The 24405-nt window shown below is 31.4% G+C and overlaps 2 protein-coding genes and 1 pseudogene across 3 annotated transcripts; 2 read left to right on the top strand and 1 right to left on the bottom strand.

Moving 5' to 3' along the window:
* The first annotated feature begins 535 nt into the window (after nt 1-535).
* LOC114934730 (odorant receptor 13a-like) lies at nt 536-6747 on the top strand. The gene is made up of 9 exons (XM_085488820.1): nt 536-746; nt 1105-1221; nt 2358-2475; nt 3245-3506; nt 5304-5426; nt 5565-5655; nt 5804-5943; nt 6359-6491; nt 6573-6747. The coding sequence occupies exons 1-9, from the start codon at nt 603-605 to the stop codon at nt 6624-6626; spliced, it is 1182 nt and encodes a 393-aa protein (XP_085344946.1). The 5' UTR covers nt 536-602; the 3' UTR covers nt 6627-6747.
* A 10121-nt stretch (nt 6748-16868) lies between these two features.
* On the bottom strand, nt 16869-21094 carry LOC114934725 (uncharacterized). Its single transcript, XM_029307432.2, has 2 exons — nt 20616-21094; nt 16869-20433 (listed from the first exon to the last, which is right to left on the bottom strand). Exons 1-2 carry the CDS (start codon nt 21000-21002, stop codon nt 19225-19227), a joined length of 1596 nt encoding a protein of 531 aa, XP_029163265.2. The 5' UTR covers nt 21003-21094; the 3' UTR covers nt 16869-19224.
* A 1684-nt stretch (nt 21095-22778) lies between these two features.
* Nucleotides 22779-24163, top strand: LOC114934733 (uncharacterized; annotated as a pseudogene). The gene is made up of 4 exons (XR_014926140.1): nt 22779-23251; nt 23341-23431; nt 23511-23640; nt 23734-24163. The product of XR_014926140.1 is annotated as an uncharacterized LOC114934733 (transcript).
* The last annotated feature ends 242 nt before the right edge of the window (nt 24164-24405 follow it).

Raw genomic sequence — 24405 nt, 5'->3', positions numbered from 1 at the left:
CTGATCCTATTCTAGTACTTTTCCGAGATTCCGTTTTCCGAAATTCCGACTGCCATGTGACAACACCCTTTACGAATTACTTTTATTGTAGAAGTCAACGTATTGTGCACCAAATATTAGAAAAAGTCAGAATATCGCGCGATTGAAAGTGATATAGCTGCATGCATGTCGAAGTTATTCGCAGAACTTAACTGCACTTTCGTAGAAAAGAAAAAGTATCACTTGATCATTCGATTCAATTACTGCTATTCGTTGCATCTTTTATGACGCATCTCTTGTTCGATATACTCGTATTCAAATTGAGACACGTTTCTCAAGGGGTCAGTTTGTCACACTCAATATGACGTTGTCAGTTCAGATCTACGTTATACTTATCCGTCGAGACTAGTGTCCCTACTCGAGACAGGTAACTATATCTGTCAGTCACGGAAACCCGCGTCCAATTGCTATGGCAGACGTTCCGGGAAAAAGATAGAGAAAAGTATAGGCAGCATGTTTCAAATATTAATGTATCCTTTTGCTGCGAAGAAATTTTCGAGGGTTAGGTTTCCTCGGACCTTCAAACGAGATTTGTCCGTCGAAGAGAAACCATTTCGGAAAATATGGTATCTTCTACTATAGATTATTATGAGATTAATAAAAACTTGTTGAGGTTTGTCGGTCAGTGGCCGTATCAGAAACCGAGGGAGAGACGATTTATCTTTATCTTCACGATGATACTTGTAATAAACGCAATGGTGCCACAAGTAATTATTATTAAAAATCTTTTTGACACTTTTTATATTTTACTTATATAGATTGTTTTTTTTAGAACTCGTGTTTATTAAGACTTTTTTTACTTATTTTGAAGCATAAGTACTAAATCCCATTAAAATATTTTACTTTTTTTTCCAACATCTTTTCCCAGGTAACAAGCTAACGTTAAAATAACGTCATTGACATCAAAAAGTAATTTTGTCATTTATGACGTCAGCTTGTTACCTGGATTGTATGTTTGATATATCATGCAACTATAAAAAAATATAAGATTTATAAAATTTTTAGAGTAATGGATTTTCCTAACTTTTATTCTTTTTCGCGCGAATAACTTTATTTACTTTTCAGGTGGCACAATTTTTCGTATGCGAAAATATGGAGTGTGTCTATGAAACTATACCTCCACACATGTTGGCAATAATGTTATTGATAAAATATTTCACTTTGCATTTGAATAAAAACCAGGTAGAGTACGAATTGCAAAAACACATATGCGTATCTAAAATTATTAAAACATTTTCTTCATCTTATTTAATCCTGCATATGGACACATTAAAAAATCGGTAAAATGTTTTAATAGTTATTTGTGTAACAAGTGCGGGTTGACAATTGTACACTCACCTTCGACTCGTGTGCCCACTCCGCACTCGTGTCTAATTGTCAACTTCCCGCACTTGTTACACACAATATTTTATATTACAAATGGTGCGTCTAAAGAAAGACTTGCGGGGTGATATGATTGAGGAATAAGGAGAGTGTCGGAAATGAGCTGTGTGGGAATGAATGATACTGTGCGGGAATGAGATATACCGCACTGTTTTGAGTGGAAAATTTCTCGTGTGTGGAAATAGTTATTTTTTGCACAGAAAATACGCGCGTAATGGGCGACTTTCCATGCACGTGTAATATAATAGTATATTAACTAACAAGTGTGGGAAATCGTAAATCGGCCGATTTGCGATCCGTACACACGATATTTTGTGTGACCGGTGCGTGGAAAAAGAGCCTTTCCTAAAATCCCATCATGTGCGGAAAGGGTAACTTTCCGCGCACCTGTTGCACAAAATTATTTTTTTATTCACAAATTTGACAAAGCAATGGAAGTTTGATAAAACGTATTACTTTTATTTTTTCCTATATTGTACTGGATTTACTAAATGTATTTTTTATTTAGGTATTAGTTTCTTTTCTTTATATTTGATGGACGACTGAAGAAAATATTATCAAATTTTACAATTACATTTCAGATAATACTTATTTATATTTTTGTGTGGCGAAAAGTATTTTTGATTTTATATATGCTATTCTTATAAATATATTTTGTTGCAGCAAATCGGTATTGTAAGCAAATACCACTTTTTTTAACTTTTTAATTTACAAATAATATATTATTGACAATAAAGAACCATAGTTTCAAATAAATAAAAAAATTTTATCGTTTCTTTGATAGATTTATTGCAATTTTAATATTTACTTTACGATTCTATCATACTTTTGCATATATATATATATATATGTGTGTGTGTGTGTGTGTGTGTGTGTGTGTGTGTGTGTGTGTGTGTGTGTGAGTGTGTGTGTGTGTATATCGATAATATTTACAGGTTAAGGACCTTACGGATCGTTTGTTTATAAACTGGAATATAATCGATAATGAAGAAGAACGCAAAATTATGGAAAAATATGCTAAAACTGGCAAATGGTACTCGAAAATGTATGCTTGTAAGTAATCTCTTTCTTTATTTGAGATAAAATATATTTTTTATATAATTGAATATTGCCGCATCTGGATTAAAACTATTATGTACGAGGATCTCTCGGTATATGAACACAGTTTGCTTGTCTGATTATTTTTCGAAATTTAAATATTAAATAATGATTATAATTCATTAATTGCTGATGTATTTGTCGTATTTTCAATTATTCGCCCCTTGCGACCTAAATTTGTATTAGTAGTTTTGAAAACTTATTTTTTTAATGTTAGAAAAACTTGTTCAAGTTTGTTTTTTAAATTATTTAAATTATTTTTAATCTAATTTTTAGTAAATCTGTTTCAAATTATATTTTTTTGCATATAGATTTGAAATATATTACTTCTATGACAATATTTATAGATTTTCAGCATTATACAATTTTCAGCTAATAGCATAAATATGCTTTTAGTGTATTTTAATTGGTGGTCAATATAAATTAATTATATTATCTAGCTTAAATTTATAATATTATATAAAAAGAAATATTTTAATTTTTGCTGAAGATTATGTCTTTGCAAATTAAAACTTTATTTTGTTACGAAATAATTTTATTTGCCAGCTATTTTGTGTTTGACTATTGTACAATATAATAATAAAGAGATTTAGACATTTGTAATGTGACAAAATACTTTAATGTAGCGGTATTTTTTAACAAGTAATATTATATAAAAAGGATATAAAAAAAATGTTTTTTAGTTTCGTTTTTGATGAATTTCGTATTTTTGTTGTTGTTGTAGCTTATGTTTATATAGGTATCGTCCTATTTTCATTTACCGGTTTCATGCCACGCGTGTTGGACTTCATAATTCCTTTGAATACTTCTCGTCCACTGATGCTACCATATCCGGCGTATTACTTTGTTAACGAGGAGAAATATTTCTATTATATTTTTTGCCATATGTTGTTTAGTGCGGAAATAGGTCTGAGTGGAATAGCTGCGCACGACTGCTTGCTCTTTGTTTACATCGAACACGCTTGTAGCCTTTTCGCCGTGAATGGGTAATGTTTCTCTGTGATTAATTATATTGGAATTAATCTAATTTTGAATTGAAAACATTAACAAAATTCTCCACTTAACGCGACGGGAAAGAGTAAATTAAAGTCACTAGATTTATAAAGTTGGTACCGCAATTATAACGAAATTCCGTCATTTTGGCTCCACGCTATTCGTCAATTTCAGAGTTGGGTAATAACTATAATTAATTAGTTAAAAGATAAAAAAAGTTAAAAGTTAATAACTTTTAACTTAGCTTAGTTAATTACAAATGTATTAATTTTTAACTTCAACTAATTATTTTTGACCTTAAATTTATTAACTTTTTTTCTAAGTTAAATTTTTTTTTATCTCTGAACCATTATTATTTTTTTATAAATTATATGAACGTATTATTTTAAAATTAAAATATTATTAATTTTTATGTTTATTTGTCATTAATTGTAATTACAAAAAAATATATTTTTATATAAAAATCAAAATTTCTTTGTTATTTGTTATTATAAATTTTAAAAGAATTAGCAGATAAAATTCTGATTTAATATAAATAAAATTTTTAACTTAACTTAGTTTAAAAAAATCATTAACTTATCCAACCTTGGTCAATTTTAAACTTATTATACTTGTTTGAATATCTTTTATATAATATAATGTTTATAAATGAAGAAAAATAAATTCGTAAATCACATAAATTGCATAAATAGCTTACACAAAGTGTGCATTATTTAAATCATCCGATGCTATCTGGATCCAATAAGATAATGGTTTATTGCGGTACTTTATAAATCTAGTGATTTTAGAGTAAATAACGTAATAACTAAAAAAAAAAAAAAAAAAAGCAACACTTTTCCCATCCTTAAAATTATTTTCAGTCCGATAGAAAAATTTTTCTTGAAAAATTCTATTCAAGTTTTATAAACTACAACATGCCTTTAAGGAGATCCTAAACGGTTGGCCGAACTCCGATGGATGCTTTGAGAAGTCTGTTATTTTTTTCTTTTTTTATCGACAAAATATGAAGTTAGATAAACTATAAATCTAATTTATTGACTATATGGATTGTTTTTTACTTGAAATTAGAACGCTTCCTCCTTTGTTAATATTAATACTTTAATTTGTACAGAGGGGAAAAAGATTTATCAAACTGTATAGTCTTATATATATCTTGGTTATAGAATTATGAATGCTTAGAAAATTCTATCTTTATATATTTTTTTCTTATTTCATTTAGGTTAATCGAATATAATTACGTGCACGAAGCAAAGTTATATTATTCTTTAATAATAAAACCTTAAAAATTGCAACTCATGTATAAAATTATTATTGCAATGCATGCATACATAAAAAATATATTTATTAATTATATGATTCATAAAAATTCAATATATAAATTTTTAACAGAAAACAAAAAAATAGAATTTTTTACAAGAATATTTCGAACAATATCTGTGGTTCCATTAAATTTGCGCGCCTGTACGCGTCCACTACTCGTACCCTGCACGGCTCGCGTGAGACTGGTCACGTGACCATCAGTCTCGCAATTGCAATGTCTCGAACGAGAATCAGTCTCGCGCGAGACGCGTAGCGTGACGGACGTGTGGGGTGTACTAATCTTTTAGAAAGGGAAAGAATGAAAAGATAAAAAACCACCGATTCCGTGTTAAATTTGAAACTTCAAGCTTCAACAAAATAAGTGTTCCCTTTTTTCTTTTTTTTTAATAGTGTATATGTTCGCGTGAAAGACAGACTATTTAATTTTAAACAATTTAGAAATATATAAGTTACGTGTGAATATTTTGCAGATTTAGATTTGAACATATGTTGTATAAACGTAATATTGAAAAAACGATAATAATTAATCATGCAGATGAAGTGTATTGTAAAAACGTTGTGTTTGCAATTCACGCGCATCGAGAAGCCTTAGAGTAAGTATGTATGTATGTAATTCTATTACGATATATATTTTTTATTTAATGTTAGTTTTCAAGATAAATAATGAACGATTTTTGATATTTACAATATTTAATCGTCATTATTTTGTCGCTTTTTTTAATTATATATAGATTTGCACTATTGCTTGAAAATACTTTTACGTTATCGTTCGGTATACAAATTCTGATGGTTACAGTCGGCATGAGCATTAGTTTAGTACAAGTAAGTAATTTACAGTTTAAAAAATAATAATTTAATAATAATAATAATAATAATAATAATTTAATGTATATTTCATAAATAAAATATACATATATAAAAATTTTGAAAAATATCACATGATTTATAATATGATGTGTTTATATTCAAGTTCTCAATACAGTTACCCAACAATTTAGCAGGAGCAATGAGATATTTGCTGTTCATTGGCGGTCAATTGTTTCACTTATTCTGTTACAGCTTTGAAGGACAAAAATTGATAAATCATAGTTCCGAAACTTGTGACAAGATGTAAGATGATATTAAATCTCAAGTAATTTAGTGATTACTCACGTAGCAAACTGACGTCAATATATAATGAACGATTTTTGATATTTACAATATTTAATCGTCATTATTTTGTCGCTTTTTCTTATTATATATAGATTTGCACTATTGCTTGAAAATACTTTTACGTTATCGTTCGGTATACAAATTCTGATGGTTACAGTCGGCATGAGCATATACTCTTACTATACCTAGGTTGCATACTTTGATTGATATAAAAATTTCTTTTGTTTGTTTAATAATAATTACAAAATTAAATTATTATTGTATATTTTTTCTCGTAATATTGACGCGAATTCAATCATTTCTTGTGATTATTTAATTATATACAGTTATATTTATTTTTTGTTTATTTCGTGTGTAATTGTTAAATTTGTAGATATAATGGCTCATGGTATAAAATACCCCCGAGTGCGCAAAGATTACTCCTGATGGTGATGAGAAAAAGCATCGAAGTTACTACTTTGACTGCCGGCAAGATATACGTGTTCTCTTTAGAAAGTTTCACGACGGTAAAACGATTCTCGTGACACAGACGCTACGATATCAGAGGCAAGGGAGTATGTAAAAATTTTTAACATATCCTTATTTAGGTCTTGCAAACCTCGATGTCGTACTTTACGGTTCTATCGTCCTTCAGCGAATAAATCGACAGATCGATGATTATATAGCAACATGATTAACATGAAAGATATCTAATTTTCATGATCTGGTTCCCGCAGATCTTGAAATTAATTTACATACATATTAAAATATACAGTTTGCTCAGGGATTGTAAAACTTGTGCAGATGACTTTATTTCTATTTGATAGTGCATCCGCCACGATGTTCTCCTCGCCTGTCATGTGCCGAATGTCGGTGGAAAATTGCCCGATAAAATCCAAGTGGCGGAACTGGTGCGGCGTGCTCCTCTCAGGTCTCTGTCGGAAGGCGTAAATCAGCGGCTTGTGATCCGTGTATATCGCGAACGCGCGCGCCTCCAGCATATGTCGGAAGTGCTTGACCGCCAGGTAGATAGCCAACAGTTCCCTGTCGAACGCGCTGTATTTTACTTCGGCTGGGCTTAGCTTCTTCGAGAAGAAGGCTCCCAGCCGTCGCTGCCTCGCTGTAGTAAAGTCGCGCCGACGCTCTGCTCCGACGCGTCACCTTTGTGTTCGCGTCGGTCACAAATAAGCGGCGCGCACTGTGTCCCGAGTCGCTCGCCGCCTCTAACGACCGCGTTTCCCTGCTGTTGATAAAGCAGGGTTCTCTGCACTGTCGGGCTTCCGCTCCGAATTGCCAGTGGTACCAGCACACTCCGCTGGCCGGCGGACCACGGCTGCTGGATCGCGGGCGCGAATGACGTCGATCGTCACGATCTTCTTCTGATATCGACCGTCACCGATCGCTTCGATCGACTTTCGGATGGCCGTCAGCTGCTCCGCCATCTCTTGCTGCATTGCCAGCCGCATCTGTGCCAGTCGCATCTCCAACCTGGCTTCCAAGGCCCCGGGATCGCTCGCGCATTGCGTCTGAGGTCTTACGAATTTCGACGCTTCGGTTACTTGGAATGCTGGTGCCCGGGTCGCCTCGACAATCGCATCCGCGATATCCTCCAGCTACTCGAGCGTATCCGCCGTGCGCGTCACCAAATGCGGCTGAATGTAAGCCGGCAATCGGTTTAGCCAGATCGTCCGCAAGACGGGATCGTCAACCACGTTTCCGGCGAGGCCGCGGAGGTGTCGTAAAAATTGCGACAGCTTGCGATCTCCGATTTCCTCGTGTTCAAGGAGCCTCCGGGTCTTATGCTCCTGCGACAGGCTCAGACGCTTGACTAATTCAGTCTTCAGCGTCTCATACGCGTGCTCCGCAGGCGGATTCATAATAATATCACGCACCTCGGCAGTATAATTCGGCCCGATAGCTGTCAACGCGTATCCAAACTTGGTGGAATCGACTGTGATTCCGGCGGCCTGAAAACTCCTGTCGACGATGTTGAACCAGAGTTCCGGATCCGACAGCGTAAATTCCGGCATTCGCATGCCAACACGGCTTATCTCGAGGGCGGTCAAAAAATACCCCGGCGGCTGCTTCAACCTGGCCGCCTGCTGCACTTGCACTCGCGGCTGCTCGAGCGCCCGCGCCTCTGGCTCCACGCGCGAACCGACCGTTCCGTCGTCCCGCGTGACAACCATGCCGAATCGTTTTTCACTACACAGCTGGTCACTCTCACTCCCGGGTCCGATCGGATATATCGTTTCACAAGTCAAAAAAAAAAAATGCTCTCACGCGCGAACACGAAATCGCGAATTCCCGCTCGCTCGCGATCACGTCGGGGTCACCACTTTAACTGCCACGGAGGAATTATTAATCAGACGATGCGAATCAGGAATTGAAATAAAGAGAAGCGTTAATTATGTATAAATATGCGGTAACGAAAAGGCTTTACAAGAGTCTGTACATGATTTCGGAGATAGATGCGAAATATAAATCGTTCGTATTTATAATGTACGGTCGTACGCGGTGACAGTTGATAACCGAATCTCTCGAACGCAAAAATCGCTCTTCATATCTTTCGCCTCAAAAATCGACCTTCGAGAGGCTTCGAGAGGCTTCGAGAATTTTATGTTCGTTTATTTCCTTTGTCTCTTAACGTCTCGATATTTGTCTCTGTGCTTCTCGTCTTTTGTCTCTCTCTGTCTCGTTTGTTATGTTTTTATTTATGTTTATTTGTGTCTTGGTACTTTTTGCATGTGTGTGGCCGTATTCGTATAAGTGTTTTTGATCGCTAATTTTCGGGATGCATGTGACGATGTAATCGCCACACTATACATAATTAAAGGTTGTAATTATAGATACTATTTTGTTAGAATTAAAAACAATTATAATTATAGATATTATAACAGGCATCATTATAAGGATTCATAACTTTTAGTATAATTCTAAGAAACTATAATAGGCATATAATTATAGACAATTATAACTTTTAGTTATATATTAAATGATATTACTACATTAATAGCCGATGCATTTGTTGTATTTTTTAATTTGTGTATTTTTAAATTTTCAGATTTAAAACCGCATTACTGTTTTGAAGTTATTTTTCTCTAATATTAGAGATAATTTATTCAAATATGATTTCTTAAATTATATAAATGTATTTGTAATCTAATTAATTTAGGTTAAATGTATATGCTTGGAATTATATTTTTTGTTTGCATAGATTTGACTGAAAAAAGTGCTTATCCCTGATTTTTTTAAAACTCAGTATTCTTACGTATTTTGATACTCTGATTACGAATATGATAGTGAGAATTGGCGACTATTTGATGGTGAAAATCATAAAAACCCCATAAAAATTATAATTTTTAACATTTATCTCAGTAAATACAGAAAATCATGATAAATATTTTACAAAAGTTTTAGACCTTATAGAGATAAACATTTTATGTTCTATTCGTTTTTATCGTACGAGTGATAGTTTTCAATAAAAACGATGGAATCTAAATTTTGTATCTGTTCTGTCCTTTCATTTAAGCATGTACTTTGCAGTACATGTATGATTCTACATGGGTTTGTAACTTCCCACGCAAAGCGAGGTTCCACGCAAACCTATTTGTCTAGTTTTTTGGTAGTGGAGTCCTCTGCTGGGGGGCAGAACCCACTGTTTCCGTGCATACACTTTTCTACGCGAAGAGAGGTTCCACATGGGTTTGCAACTTTCTACGCAAAGCGAGGTTCCACGCAAACTTATTTGTCTAGTTTTTTGGTAGTGGAGTCCTCTGCTGGGGTGCAGAACCCACTGTTTCCAGGCATACACTTTTCCACACAAAGCGAGATTCCACATGAGTTTGCAACTTTCTACGCAAAGCGAGGTTCCACGCAAACTTATTCATCTAGTTTTTTGATAGTGGAGTTCTTCGCAGACGGAACCCACTGTTTCCACGCATACACTTTTCCACACAAAGCGAGATTCCACATGGGTTTGCAACTTTCCACACAAAGCGAGGTTCCACGCAAACCTATTTGTCTAGTTTTTGCTAGTGGAGCCTCCTGCAGGAAGGCGGAACTCACTGTTTCCAGGCATACACTTTTTCACACAAAGCGAGATTCCACATGGATTTGCAACTTTCTACGCAAAGCGAGGTTCCACGCAAACTTATTCATCTAGTTTTTTGATAGTGAAGTTCTTCGCAGACGGAACCCACTGTTTCCACGCATACACTTTTCCACACAAAGCGAGATTCCACATGGGTTTGCAACTTTCTACGCAAAGCGAGGTTCCACGCAAACCTATTTATCTAGTTTTTTGCTAGTGGAGCCCCCTGCAGGAAGGCGGAACCCACTGTTTCCAGGCATACACTTTTCCACACAAAGCGAGATTCCACATGGGTTTGCAACTTTCTACGCAAAGCGAGGTTCCACGCAAACTTATTCGTCTAATTTTTTGATAGTGGAGTTCTTCGCAGACGGAACCCACTGTTTCCACGCATACACTTTTCCACACAAAGCGAGATTCCACATGGGTTTGCAACTTTCTACGCAAAGCGGGGTTTCACGCAAACCTATTTATCTTGTTTTTTGATAGTGGAGTTCCCCGTAGACTGTTTTCACACATACACTTTTCTACACAAAACGAGGTTCCACATGGGTTTACAATTTTATACGCAAAGCGAAGTTCTACGCAAATCTATTTGTCTAGTTTTTTGGTAATAAAGCCTCCCCCAAGAGGGCGAAATCCACTGTTTCCACGCATATACTTTTCCACGCGAAGCGAGGTTCCGCATGGGTTTGCAACTTTCTACGCAAAGCGAGGTTCCACATAGGTTTGCAACTTTTCACGCAAAGCGAGGTCATATATTGGGACTCCTACGCAGTACCGTCAGTACTTTGTAGTTTTACCTATACAGCAATTGGTTTGAGATATATGTTTAATTTTGATTTCCTCAAAAACTACTATTCGTACAATGAAAAAGTATAAAACTTATAGTATTTATCTCTGCAAAATCTAAAATTTTTATCTAAAATTTTTATTATAATTTTCCGTATTTACTAAAATAAATGTTAAAAACTATAATTTTTATAGGTTTTTCATGGTTCTTATCATGAAAGTCAAGTAGTCGCCAATTTTCACTATGATATTCGTAATCATTGCATCAAAATATGTAAGAATACTGAGTTTCAAAAAAATCGGAAGTGAACATTTGGACCTTTACCCCTGAAATATATTTTTGTGACAATATTTATATGTTTTTAATTTTCAGCATTACTATAGCACAAAAAGATTTTTAATGTATTTTAATTGGTACCTAAGTATAAAAAAGTCATATTATCTCACAATTAGTTTAAATTTGATATTGCGTAAGAAATAATATTTATTTTTGCTGCAGAATTTGTCTCTGTAAATCAAAATGTTTATAGATCAAAAATTTATTTTGTTGTATGAAAAAATCTTTAGCTATTGTATTTTATCTAATTGTTATATAATAAAGAGTTATATAATAAACTGTTATATAATAAAAGAGACGATATATTATAATAAAGATACATTTATTATGACAAAATATGTAAATCTAAAGCATTTTGAAAATTAATACTTTATTAATTAATTTCTTATTTATTATTGAAAAAATTGCAAAACGGTAAAAAACATTTTTACCATACTCAGTTTGACCTGCTCTACCTGCACTTGACGGGTGGGGCGTAAGTTACCGGACACCCCGTATATGAAGCACACCGTCAAAATCTCTGACCAATTTGAAAACAATTTGATGATATGCACTGTGTATATTATTTTTCATACTGTATATTATTTATTTTATATTTTATATAATATTTAATACAGAAAAGAAACGTGCACGTAATATAAATGTTATTTTATTAATGATATTACACGCTTTTCCGACCTCTGATTGTACAGTAATATTAATAATGCAAATCACAAACATTCGCGTCTTGCACTTTTTCACGAAAGTCACAAAAAGAAGAGAATTCGCGATGTATGTAGAAGCTCTTTCCTAACAACTGTATTATTTTCGCAATCGATATCCTCTTGCACCGTTCAGGAAAAAATACAACAAGTCCACTTGTCTGGAACGAGACATAGAATTAAGGATGAAAAGGTATATCCCTTCATAATAAAATTATTCATACGTACATCCAATTTTTGCAAAACGGTTACGTGCTTGTAAATGAACGACTGACACTTATATCTGATAGATAGATGTCGTAGTTGTTCCTTTTACATTAAATATAACGCAAGGAGAGTTTCTGAACAAGTACATCTATCATAAACATTTTTTACACATTTTTAACTTTTTATAAATATATATATAAATATATATATTATATATTTATATATTTATTAAATAATTATTATATATTTATTAAAGAAAATATAAATTTAAAAAAATCTGTATCATAATAATTTAATAAATATATTTATTATTTTTACCATAATATTTATCGTAAATATTTTCTGATATTTATGATAAATAAATAATTTTGAATAATTTTATTATGAGGGGATATATCTTCCTATTCTTAATTATTCTATGTCTCGTTCGAGAGGACATGAACTATAGGATATTATACAAAAGATCGAGATCAGTCGATCTCGCGTTACCGAAGACGCACTGTCTCTTGAAAAATGGTAAACCTTGTTTGGAATTATTATTACAATGTTGTGTACAAAGTGTCAGCGTTAATTGGCCACATTTGAAATCAAGGGTGAAAATATTTCGCGTTAGCATAGTGACAATAATTATGTTGGCTGTTTTTATCTCTCAAGTAATAAATCGATATGCAGTGTTGTGCTTAGATGATTTTAAAATTGACTAGATAAAAATAAGATAAGAATGTGTAAATTTATCTTAGATAAGATAAAATTAATTTTGTTTTAAATATATCTAAATAAAAAATAAAATTATTCAGCAATTTATCTAAATAACTTTCAAATAATATTATTTTTAAAAATACTTATATAAACACAGTTATAAAAAAATGTAAATTATGAAAAAGATATAAAAAAATATATTTTTATTTTTATTTACAAGTTTTTATCGCTTACTTCTCAAGTTCTGGCTATTTAAGTATTTTTATGACTCTAAACCAAATTATCTGAATATTATTCCAGATAATTTAATAAACCAGTGTTGATCTAATGTAGAGATGATATAATTATTTTATTCTCTTTCTCTGCGTTTCTGTCTTTCGTAAATCTTACTTTGTACATTGCAGTATATATGTATCATGATGGCAATATCTGTATTTATATTTATATCTTTTAAGATAATTAATCTTAAATTATTCTTGCGACTTACAACGTTAGTTTTTGTTTCATCGTAGTATTTTTATTATGTTTAAAATAATTATCGTAGTATTAAAATATACCGAAGACTCCCATTTTGGCATAATTTAATATGTGAAAGCAAATATTTATTCTATTTCGATACCTGTCAAACAGCTGGTTTTCGTCCGTATAGTTATAATAGGCTCGATTCAATTCGACATATATGCTGTTATTTATTAAATATCCAAACAAAAGGAGAGTTTCGGTATATTTTACATGTCTGTTCTATCGATTTCAACCACTATTTTATTGAAAAACATTTTTATTTTAACGTAAATCGCAAAAATTTTCATGATATATTTTCTCGCTTCTGACGTCATCAATCCAAGATTACCGCAGTGAGTATGCAGAAGCCTTAAGACAAGTTTAAAAGGCACATCAAAAATTTGTGTTATTTTCCTCAGTTTAGAGGGACAAAAATTGATAAATCACAGTTATCAAACACGCGACAAGATGTAAGACGTTCGTCCTCAAATTTTCTTAAAAAAATATTAGATTTCCATGTTTTGTATTCAGCTCGTGCATTTTTGGAACATTGCAGGTACAATAGTTCATGGTGTACAGCATCTGTCAGTTTGCAAACGCTGATCATGATATGAGATTGAGTTAATGTAAGGGATGACCGCAATTTTTTTTCTATCATTAGTATCAATGTCTTCATGAACCGATTGTCCGAGGGCTATTTGGTTATTACTATTTAATTTTTTGTTAATAAGATATTTGACCCTGTGGTTAAGGCTGCTGTAATAGCCGAAACGTTTACGGTTTAAATTGATCTTTTTATTTGTACAGATCATATAATAAAAAAAATTTTTAACTCATATCCAAAATATGTAATGCTCTTTATTGGCCTATTTAATTGATTTTTATGTTTAATGGATCTACATTTCGAATTATATTTTTTGTGTATATATTTTTCATTAAAATGTATTTTTATAGGTATTATATAATGAATAAAAAACCAGTAGATTTATATATAAGTAACAAAAAAGATCATTCGGAATTAAATTTATCTCGTAGTAATCGACAAATTTTTATTTTTTTCCACATTAAAAATATTATTTCACTAAATTAACACTAATTTTTATGTTCATAAAAATTTATTTAGCTTGTGCAAAACAATTACATAAATGGTATAAGGAGAACGTACAAAGTAACGTAATTGACATGGAGCAATGCAAAAAGCTTTTTCAGAAAGCATATAAAATCGCAAGAAGGGTTGGGGAATTACCAAGCCAAATGACAGGTTTCATGCGAGATTTTAGAAAACGTTACGACATTAAAGTAAAGTTTCAAAATTCTGTTCCAATCTTGAACGAAAAATTGTATGAATGGTATAAAGAGCAGAAAGCATCAGGAAACACAATTGACTGGAAGCAACTTTGTATGGCAGCATGTGACATTGCAAAAGTTGTTGGTGAACCGTCAAACATGAATCAGTTTCTGGTGATATTTTAAAAACGTCACGGAATTGTACTACCTAGAAACAAAAGTGAGAAAATTTTGCAAAATTCTTTTCAAAGAGATGATGAGGCCAATCAATCTAATGCTGAGCAATTTGTTCGAAAATTCAGACAGCGATTAGAGCAGGAAAATATTAGTAAATATAACATTTATATTATGGTCCAAGCAGACGTTATATTTTATACTCTTCTTCAAACCTTGCTAGCATACACAGACAAGAAAAAAATCGCAATACAAAGTGACGTTAAAGATTTGAAAAATGTAATTTTAACTTATATATTGTGTGCAAACGTTACTGATAGTAACTGTTTCCAACTATTTCCTTTTCTGTCTGTAATTAATGAATATGAAAAGCAAAGTGTATCAGAATATTACGAGAGCAGATTGCTTGTCGCTCATAAACTACAAGAAAATGTCTCATTGTCAGCAGAAAATCCCGATCAAATATCGGAAAATTTTGCACATTGTTATAATGATATATTTAAGATTTATGTGAAGAAATATCAGAAAAAAAATAATATAGCTGGCAAAGTACTTTTACTTGTTGATGATTGTGAAGAATACATCTTCTCGGATAAGATTACTCAAAATGACGATTTTGAAATAGTGTTCTTTCCAATAAACTCATTACAACTGTGTTCAGAAATGATTGAGAAGATGAACCAAAATTGTTGTAATTACTTGATAGAACAGGTACAGAATATTTCTTCTGGATATGAAGGTGTCGACAAGTATTATAATATACATTTGTGTAACTATATACTTCGTAAATTATGGGCAGTCATTGCTTCGAAAAAAATGGAAAAATTATGGAGATTTTTAAAACAAGATCGGCAATGTCGAGAAGATAATTCAACAGCTTCTGTTACTTCACAAAAGTTAATTAAGTCTACAGGAAAAATCATCGTTTCTGACGAAAAACCGATTACTTATTCTTTGTGCAGACGGCAATAGAGAAGAATATCACTAACAAGGAGAAACTATTGAAGACACTAAAAACAGAAATGAAAACAAAAAAGGAAGACGCTCAGAAATATCTTTTGGCAATTTAGAATAGATAGTTAATAATGGCTGAAGAAGATTTTATATAGAAGACTTCAAATAAAATATTAAACAAAATACTTAATTCTGGTGGAAGAATTTGAAGAAGAGGAACTTTAAGTATTGCAGAAACATTCGTATTTTCGTATATAAAGTTGACATTATTATTATTATTATGTTCATTTATTAAGACGTGCATTCAATTTTATGAGCTAAGGAAATAAGTTACATTTCTCATAATTTATATATTCGATGATAAACTTAGATAGTGTTCGAAAAAGACTACGGGTTCTCAAAACATTTAAATCATATCGCAACTGACAAAGAACTATTTACTCGGTGATGTTTTTCGTCATAGTTTTGCGCGTTAGGAGGAACGCGATGTGCCTAAGAATTTTACAGTTTCCTGAAATATATTTACCGAGAAGTGCAACTAATAAAACCAAGATTCAAGGGATGACACACGGAAATTCAATGTACTTATTTTTTTTATTATGTATTAATCTTTTTTCGCGTTGTATCATTATTTATATTTTAAATGGGTATGTTTGTTACTGGAATTTTTCTGTCATCATTATGTATATCTGTGTACGTACATTTTGAACTAATTTTGATACAAGTAATATAAATTATAATTTATATTATAAAATTAATTTATATTATAATTTATACCTAACAATATTTGTAGATTTTTAGCATTTGCACTATGTATAATATTGTTATTAGCACAAATATGTTTTTAATATATTTTAATTGGTATTCGCAATATAAGTAGTTTTATTCTTATGCAAAAAATTATATTATTTTACAATTAACTTAAATTTGATATTGTATGGAAAAATATTTATTAAATTTAATATTATAAGGAATACTATTCTTGTTATAGAATATCTATAGTTTAAAATGTTTAAAAATGGAAAAATTAATTTTGTTTGGAAAAGATTCTAGCTATTGTATTTTATCTTGTTGTTATATAATAGACGGATATGCATATTTGTCATGAGAGAAATATCTGACTTTAACAGCATTTGAAAAGTAATATTATAAAAGAGAATATAAGAAATATCTTTTAATTCGTTTTTGACAAAATTTGTCTTTGTCGTAATTTATTACAACTTATATTTAAATAGATATAGTAACAACTTAACTTATATTTAAATATATATTGCACATATATATTTATAAAATATTTTATATTTTATATACTATTCAATATATATATTTTATATAATATTCAATATAGAACACACACGTGCAAAAGGTAGGTAATAAAAATGTTATTAGGTTATCAATATTACTTGTTACGTTCTCTTTCTACCGCTGTATGTACATTAATAATTCATTAATGCGGATCGCATTTGCGTTGCACTTTTTTCCGAAAGTCTTCAAGAAAATTCTCAATACAAGCAGGAGCTATATTCAATATTAAGGACTTATATCATTTTTTCAATACTGTTGCGCTTGAATTGATATTTTCCTTCAACCTTCAGAGGAATAATATGACGATATTTAGTGACTATAATTAGTGCCAAAGGAACAAATACTATATCTGTCTATCAGATATAAGTGACAGCTGTTCATTCGCTAGCACGGAAGCGTTTCGCAAAAATGTACGTATGACAGTTTAATTATATTATGATATATACGTTCCTCAATTTTGTTGTGTTCCAGAGGATAAGCTGCAGATTATACGAAGGATAGAAATTAGTTGATCTCGCATTGCCAAAGACGTAGTATCTCTTGAAAAATTATGGACATTACTTGGAATCATTATTACAGTTTTTGTTTGGGAAAAAATTAAATTTCCGTGATCCCCGCGCGCCTTCGATATACGCTCCTGAGAGCTCTCTGTAATTGTGTACATCGACAGTTTGTTATTGCGTCCACAAGGGCGAAGCGCCGAATTAGGAGAGAGTTTCCGCGTCTTTAAAAAGGAGCGATGCGGCACGGAAGGCGAGTCTGGTACGACGAGCCGTCCGGTAAACCCGAGAAGAACATTTGTGATCCGAAGAATAAAAATTACGTATTCTTACTTAGAATAAAGAGACTAGTTCCTGCTATCTATCCTTGCCTATCGACGCAGTCCACAAGAGAGAACTAGGCAATAGCTCCGATAAAACCCAAAGGAGAAAATATACAGTTTTGTGTATAAATTATCGTCAGTCTCCGGTTTGTGGATCTATATGAAACCAGGAGCAAGAATATTTCGCCTTACCATAGTGACAATAACTTTGATAACTATTTTCATCCCTCAGGTAAATCGATATACATCTAGTGTGTAATTGACGGAATCAAAGAATTTTTTGCAAATCTTAAGAATAATATTTTCAGATAGCGTTTCAATCTACATGCAGTAAAGACATATACTGTACTTTTGAGGCGAGTACGTCATATCTGCTGACAGTTGCGATTTTGTTAAAGGTGTACCATTTCCAATTGAACATTAGCACAATAGGTTTTATAATATTTCGTGTCGCGATTAATTACTACAGCAGAGTCAACTTTAAAAATCATAGTTCGAATAGATAAAGGGAAAGTTAAATTCTCTTAATATTTTCTTATGTTAGTTTCATGAATTTTTTTTATTGAATTGTAAAAATATTTACTATTAATAAGAGCCGATGAAAATATTTCTTTCTGATAAATCTTTTTGTTGTATTATATATATATATATATATATATATATAATACAATATATAAATTTATTTATTTACATTTCACTATAAAGATGACAATTACGGCTCGCATACGAATGACAGAAGATATATAAATTATAATCATATATAAAATTCACTTTTTATTCTTAATATTTATTTTTTGATAGTCAAATTTTTATTTATATTAATAAATATAAATACTAATATTAATTAATATTAATATTTATTTCGTTGTTTATTTTAATTTGTCAAATATAATCATTAATTATAATTCTTTAACAAACGGGAAGTTCGGCAAGTGTAAAATTCAAAAAAATCTGAAACTTTGTATAAGTTTAGAGTAGATGAACCTAATCACGAAACAATTTTTTTTAGCTGCTGATATTCGGTTTTAGGGGTGCAGCATCCCCTTAAATAAAATCGGTGTTTACGTTTTCAAGCGAATATCGCCGAAATAATGAGAAATATAAAAAAATGTTTCCAGCAAAAGTTTTATGGTTTCGAAAGCTCTTTATAATGACATGATCATATTTTGCAAAAATGTTTAATTTTTCAAAATACCCCCACCACGTATCTTTTTTTTTCATATTTAAATTTTTCTTGCAACTAAAATTAAAGTTTATTTCACGCCAAATTCAACCATATATAATAAAGTTGCGATCCGTAAACGTGTTTTTAAGAAATAAACTGAAAACATCCTTACAGGGTATGCTGTCAATTTTATCGGCCCGCTAATTTTGGCTACGACTTCTCTTATTCTATATAATTGTTACAATAATGGTATTGTTCAAAGAAGCGTTCAAAACAGAAGTAATTTTTGCACCATGCACAACGTATAAAAGCCATTTTATCACAAATGCTGCATTTCGGTATATGTTTTTCTTCTTTAAAATAACAGTAATTGATTGGATTTTCAAACTTTTCAGGCCGTGTTGATAAATAGCCACTTTTATACCAACTATATTTAAATAAATTTCGAAATCTTGGAGAAGAAAGTTGATTGTGTGCCAAAGACTGTAATTTTATAATGTTATTGCGTAAATGTAAATTTATATCGTAATTATTTAAAATAACATTATCAGAGAAGCTCCGAATAAAATTTTTCCAGATTCTAAAGCCAAAAACATCTAAAGGTTGTATAAAAGCAGTTGTTTTTTTTGGTATTGTTAAAATATTTACTTGTTTGTCTTTTGGTACAAGTTCTATTAACTGTTCCGGGCAATGGCCTGTCCATGAATCTAGCAACAGCAAACTTTTCTCTTTAGTATTCGGAAGATATACCTCTAAAAACCAATTTTTAAAGTGTTGGGTTGTGAGCTTTCCGGATTTTGAAGCCGCAATGTAAACATTAGCAGGTCGAAAAAGAGTTTCTTCTACTCGTGGTTCAAACGACCCAGTAGTTTCTTTTAAGACTATATATAGAGGCGAAAGAAGATACCCGTCCGCAGATATAATTGGCATAATAGTATAACTATGACTTATAGAAGATAAAGATTGAACAGTAGCTTCGACTGTCTTTACTCCCATATTAGTTAATGTTCTTCCAGAATGTATTTCTAGATTAAAACCGTTTTCATCTGCATTATAAGTTGATCCTTCACCAGTTATAGCAATATGTGGTTTTACATTTGTCACAAATTCTTCTGCATTTTGATGTATCAGTGCATCAGCTTGTAAATTAGATTGCGTTTTAAATTTCGTTATTTTACGTGATGTAATGCGATGAGCTTTTTTAAAATTCCATATCCACCAATGTCCTGCTTTAAATGTAGCAAAATTCACTTGCTCCTTTACTTCTAGCGCCCACCTTCGCAAATCGATGTCATGAATAATAGATCCTCTATCAATAGTTTCTTGAAATTTTATTAATACATATTCGGCAATGAATATCAATTTGTCTCTGTTTGTCCCTCCACGCATTATATACTCCTGCCATCTGTACAATTGCGAAACATGTTTTACCTAAAAGAGAAAAAAGATCCAATATTTAAAAGATTATATCAAACACAAGAAAATTAATCGAATGCAGATGAACATGCGACATGAAACGTTGTTCCTGACTTCTGTTTATTATCCACTATGATATTCATACACGTTTATCTATATTTAGTTAGTATTGTACTTATTTTTTAATGAGAATTTACCTTTCTAAAACGATTCTGTACAACAGAAACGGATAAACGTCTTTTTTTTCCACTGTTCCAATATTCAACCGCTTTTCTTTTATAATTTAAATCTACACTTCCACCTTTGTCATCTACAATACAAACTTCATCTTTATAGTTATCTTCTTCAGCATGAGGATCATACGAATCTACAAACTGTACAGCTTGAGGTTCCGATGGATCATCAAAATCAAGTCCCCAATCATATTCAATCGTAATATCGTCTTTTAGAGAATCCCTTATTAAATTTGAAATTGCATCGTGGAGTTCTACTTCACGATGATTAACAGGAGTGACAGCGAGTTTTGCAATGTGAAACGTTGTAATTAACAAATTTATAACGTTTGCCGTATTTATGGCCAACATTTTGACATAAATGCTTGAATAAATGTTATATGAAACTTTCCCACAGAAAGTATCACACGTACAATATATTAAATAACATGAATGAAATGCAGAAGCGGATGGCTTTTATACTAATTGTATAAGGAAAACGAACATTAAAGATAGCCTTCCCATAACCTTCCCTTTTATTGCATCACATCAATCTCGATAATCCTTCAACCTTTCAACTATTCAAAGTTGATAACGTTCTCATAAATATAATGACGTACATAACAGGAAATATTACATATACGTTAGTGCATCCGTGTTTATTTCATTCTAGACGATAATCTTTAATTTTTTTTACCAAAGGTCTAAATCAGAAATTACTTTATCGATAACTTTGATTTTTCTCTTACGATATATTTTGACTACTATATTATTTATAAAATGTGTAATATACAAAAATCAGTTACGTGATTAAATTTATTACGAACATCTATTTCATCGTTATCTTGTATTGCGAAAAAATACAGAGAGAAGGGGAGAAAGAGAAGTCGTAGCCAAAATTAGCGGGCCGATAAAAAATTGACAGCATACCCTGTAAGGATGTTTTCAGTTTATTTCTCAAAAACACGTTTACGGATCGCAACTTTATTATATATGGTTGAATTTGGCGTGAAATAAACTTTAATTTTAGTTGCAAGAAAAATTTAAATATGAAAAAAAAAAAGATACGTGGTGGGGGTATTTTGAAAAATTAAACATTTTTGCAAAATATGATCATGCCATTATAAAGAGCTTTCGAAACCATAAAACTTTTGCTGGAAACATTTTTTTATATTTCTCATTATTTCGGCGATATTCGCTTGAAAACGTAAACACCGATTTTATTTAAGGGGATGCTGCACCCCTAAAACCGAATATCAGCAGCTAAAAAAAAATTGTTTCGTGATTAGGTTCATCTACTCTAAACTTATACAAAGTTTCAGATTTTTTTGAATTTTACACTTGCCGAACTTCCCTTGAAAGTGATAAATATCAAGAATAGACATTTGTTTCTGAGTCAGTCGAAATGAAGAACTATAAAAAGTTTATTTTGCAACGCATAATAATTATTAAATTATAAAATTATATTTACATTATCTAAGTCTGGTGATATAGAATATAATTTTTTTATTTATATTTGCATTTTATAATAATAGTTTCAAAAAAATGATAAGAAAATGAATCAAAATAGCATCAATATCTAAATGATACAATATCGGATGTCTTTTGCAACATTTAAAATTCTGGCGATGAATTCGCGTCACAAATCTTTTCCTTTAAAAATGTTATGCAGACTTCAAAATAATCATCAAATTTCGTGCATTATTTCGATACGACATAATGTCGATGATTTCGACGTCAATTAGACATCGATTTGATGGGTCATTTCTCGCTGGGGAATTGATTTAAAACATGTGCCAGGATAAAAGCCGTATCTAAAATTTGTGTTATTTTATATACCTAACCCATACAGTACGTGGAATCGTAGTAATCCAGTACGTAGAAATCCAAAAGGCATCCAAAAAGATATAACAGATATTCTCAGGATATCCTATTTTAATCCTAAGACCTCCTCCGGATGTCCTGAGCAATTGCAAATGATCGCTTATTTTTTATCTCTGAATCATTCTTAGAATATTGTGTGGGATATTACAGAACTTTTATAGGATATGAAAAGGATGTTTATTTATAGGATAATTTTTATATCGGAAAAAATCTACCTGTACAAAAAAGTATAAGAATTTGAAAAAATTACTAATATAACAATAATTCTTCAACAATGTATTATTGAAAAACTATTATTATACCAGTAGTTTTTCGTATTCTTGTAGTTGTTTTTTCAAAAAATACATATGCTCGCGAGATAGTTATAAACATTAACAAATTTGAAAATAAAACAATTTAAAGATTGCGTAGCATTTAATTAATTTGTGTTGGATAACAAAAATAATCATACATGGAGATTAAATTTTTTAAAAATATATTAATGATAATATCTTAAAACATCCTACAAATGTCTTGGATCATCCTGGACATTTTGATGATAATCCTGAGGATGTCTTGTGCTGTCTGGGAATTCAATCGTCAAAATGATTAAAGTGAATCGTACAAATTACTTGCAGACATCGTTTCGAGCGTTTATTCTACAATGATCGTAATCAGTTGACAGAGGTCGTTGATCGAAACGATATGTATTACAAAAGAATTTCGTTCATCGTGCATACGCACCGAAAATCTTTAAAGTAAGTGTATATGACATGTTGAGATGTTTACAATTAAAATATCCAGAAGTGACAAAATATATTTCATGCTTATCTAATTTTTTACATAGATTCGCAGAACTTTTAGAAAAAACCTTTATCATACCATTTGCGTTTGAAATGTTGGTGATAACAATAGCGTTAAGCCTTACCTTGTTACAAGTATTTAATAATTTTATGTAAAATTGTACTTGTAAAATCTCTGCAAAAGTTTCAAACACTGAATTTTTTTATATTGAAGATTTCACAGGAAGACGGTCCTATACTGGAGAAAATAAGATACGCGTTATATATCAACTGATTCACTTATTCGTCTTAAGTTTAGAGAGACAAAAATTGACAGATCATAGTCTTCAAACACGCGACAAGATGTAAGAGACGGTTGTCTTTGAAATTTATAAAAAAATTATCAGATTTCTATGTTATATTTCGCATTTAACTCGCGCATTTTTGGAATATTGCAGATTCAATAGTCCCTGGCATAAAACATCCGTCAGATCGCAAAAGCTGATCATGATGGTGATGACAAAATGCCTTCGACCGAGCTTTTTAAGCGCCGGCAAGATTTACATATTTTCTCTGGAGAGTTTTGCCTCGTAAAATATTCATTAATTATTACACATGTCATTGTGGAGCTGCTTAATAAAATGTGTGTGTATGTGTTTTTGTTTTAAAGGTTCTACAAGTTTCAATGTCGTACTTTACGGTGCTCTCGTCCTTTTAATAATTTACGATATCTCTACATCCAGTAATCTCTATATATAATAATTTCACCATCTAGTACCTATATGTATAATATATCAAACTGGTGAAATCGTATCGAGTGTGAAGATATTATTGTAAGTTATACTTTAAAAGTTTCGTGAAAATATTTACTTGAAGAAATTGCAACAATCTTTGCATTTTTTATTTTACCATTCCGAGTAACAATCAAAAAAATATTGAAGCGAGGGATAATCATCTTTATCCTTAACATTTAATAATGACATAAATGATATATCTAAATCAGAACCGAATAAAGTTCGAATATATTCTGAGAAAATAAAAATAGAACGATTTTCCGTTTGTGCGTCATATTTCGTTATAACAGTAAAATAGGGGAAACTATCTAGTTATTAAATCGTACCTACCATTTA

The sequence above is a fragment of the Nylanderia fulva genome, unplaced genomic scaffold, assembly GCF_048542155.1.
Source record: "Nylanderia fulva isolate GAGA-0341 unplaced genomic scaffold, ASM4854215v1 Scaffold72, whole genome shotgun sequence".
NCBI lineage: Eukaryota > Metazoa > Arthropoda > Insecta > Hymenoptera > Formicidae > Nylanderia > Nylanderia fulva.
The sequence above is the reverse complement of the archived record's forward strand: the minus strand, read 5'-3'. Positions and strand labels throughout refer to the sequence as shown.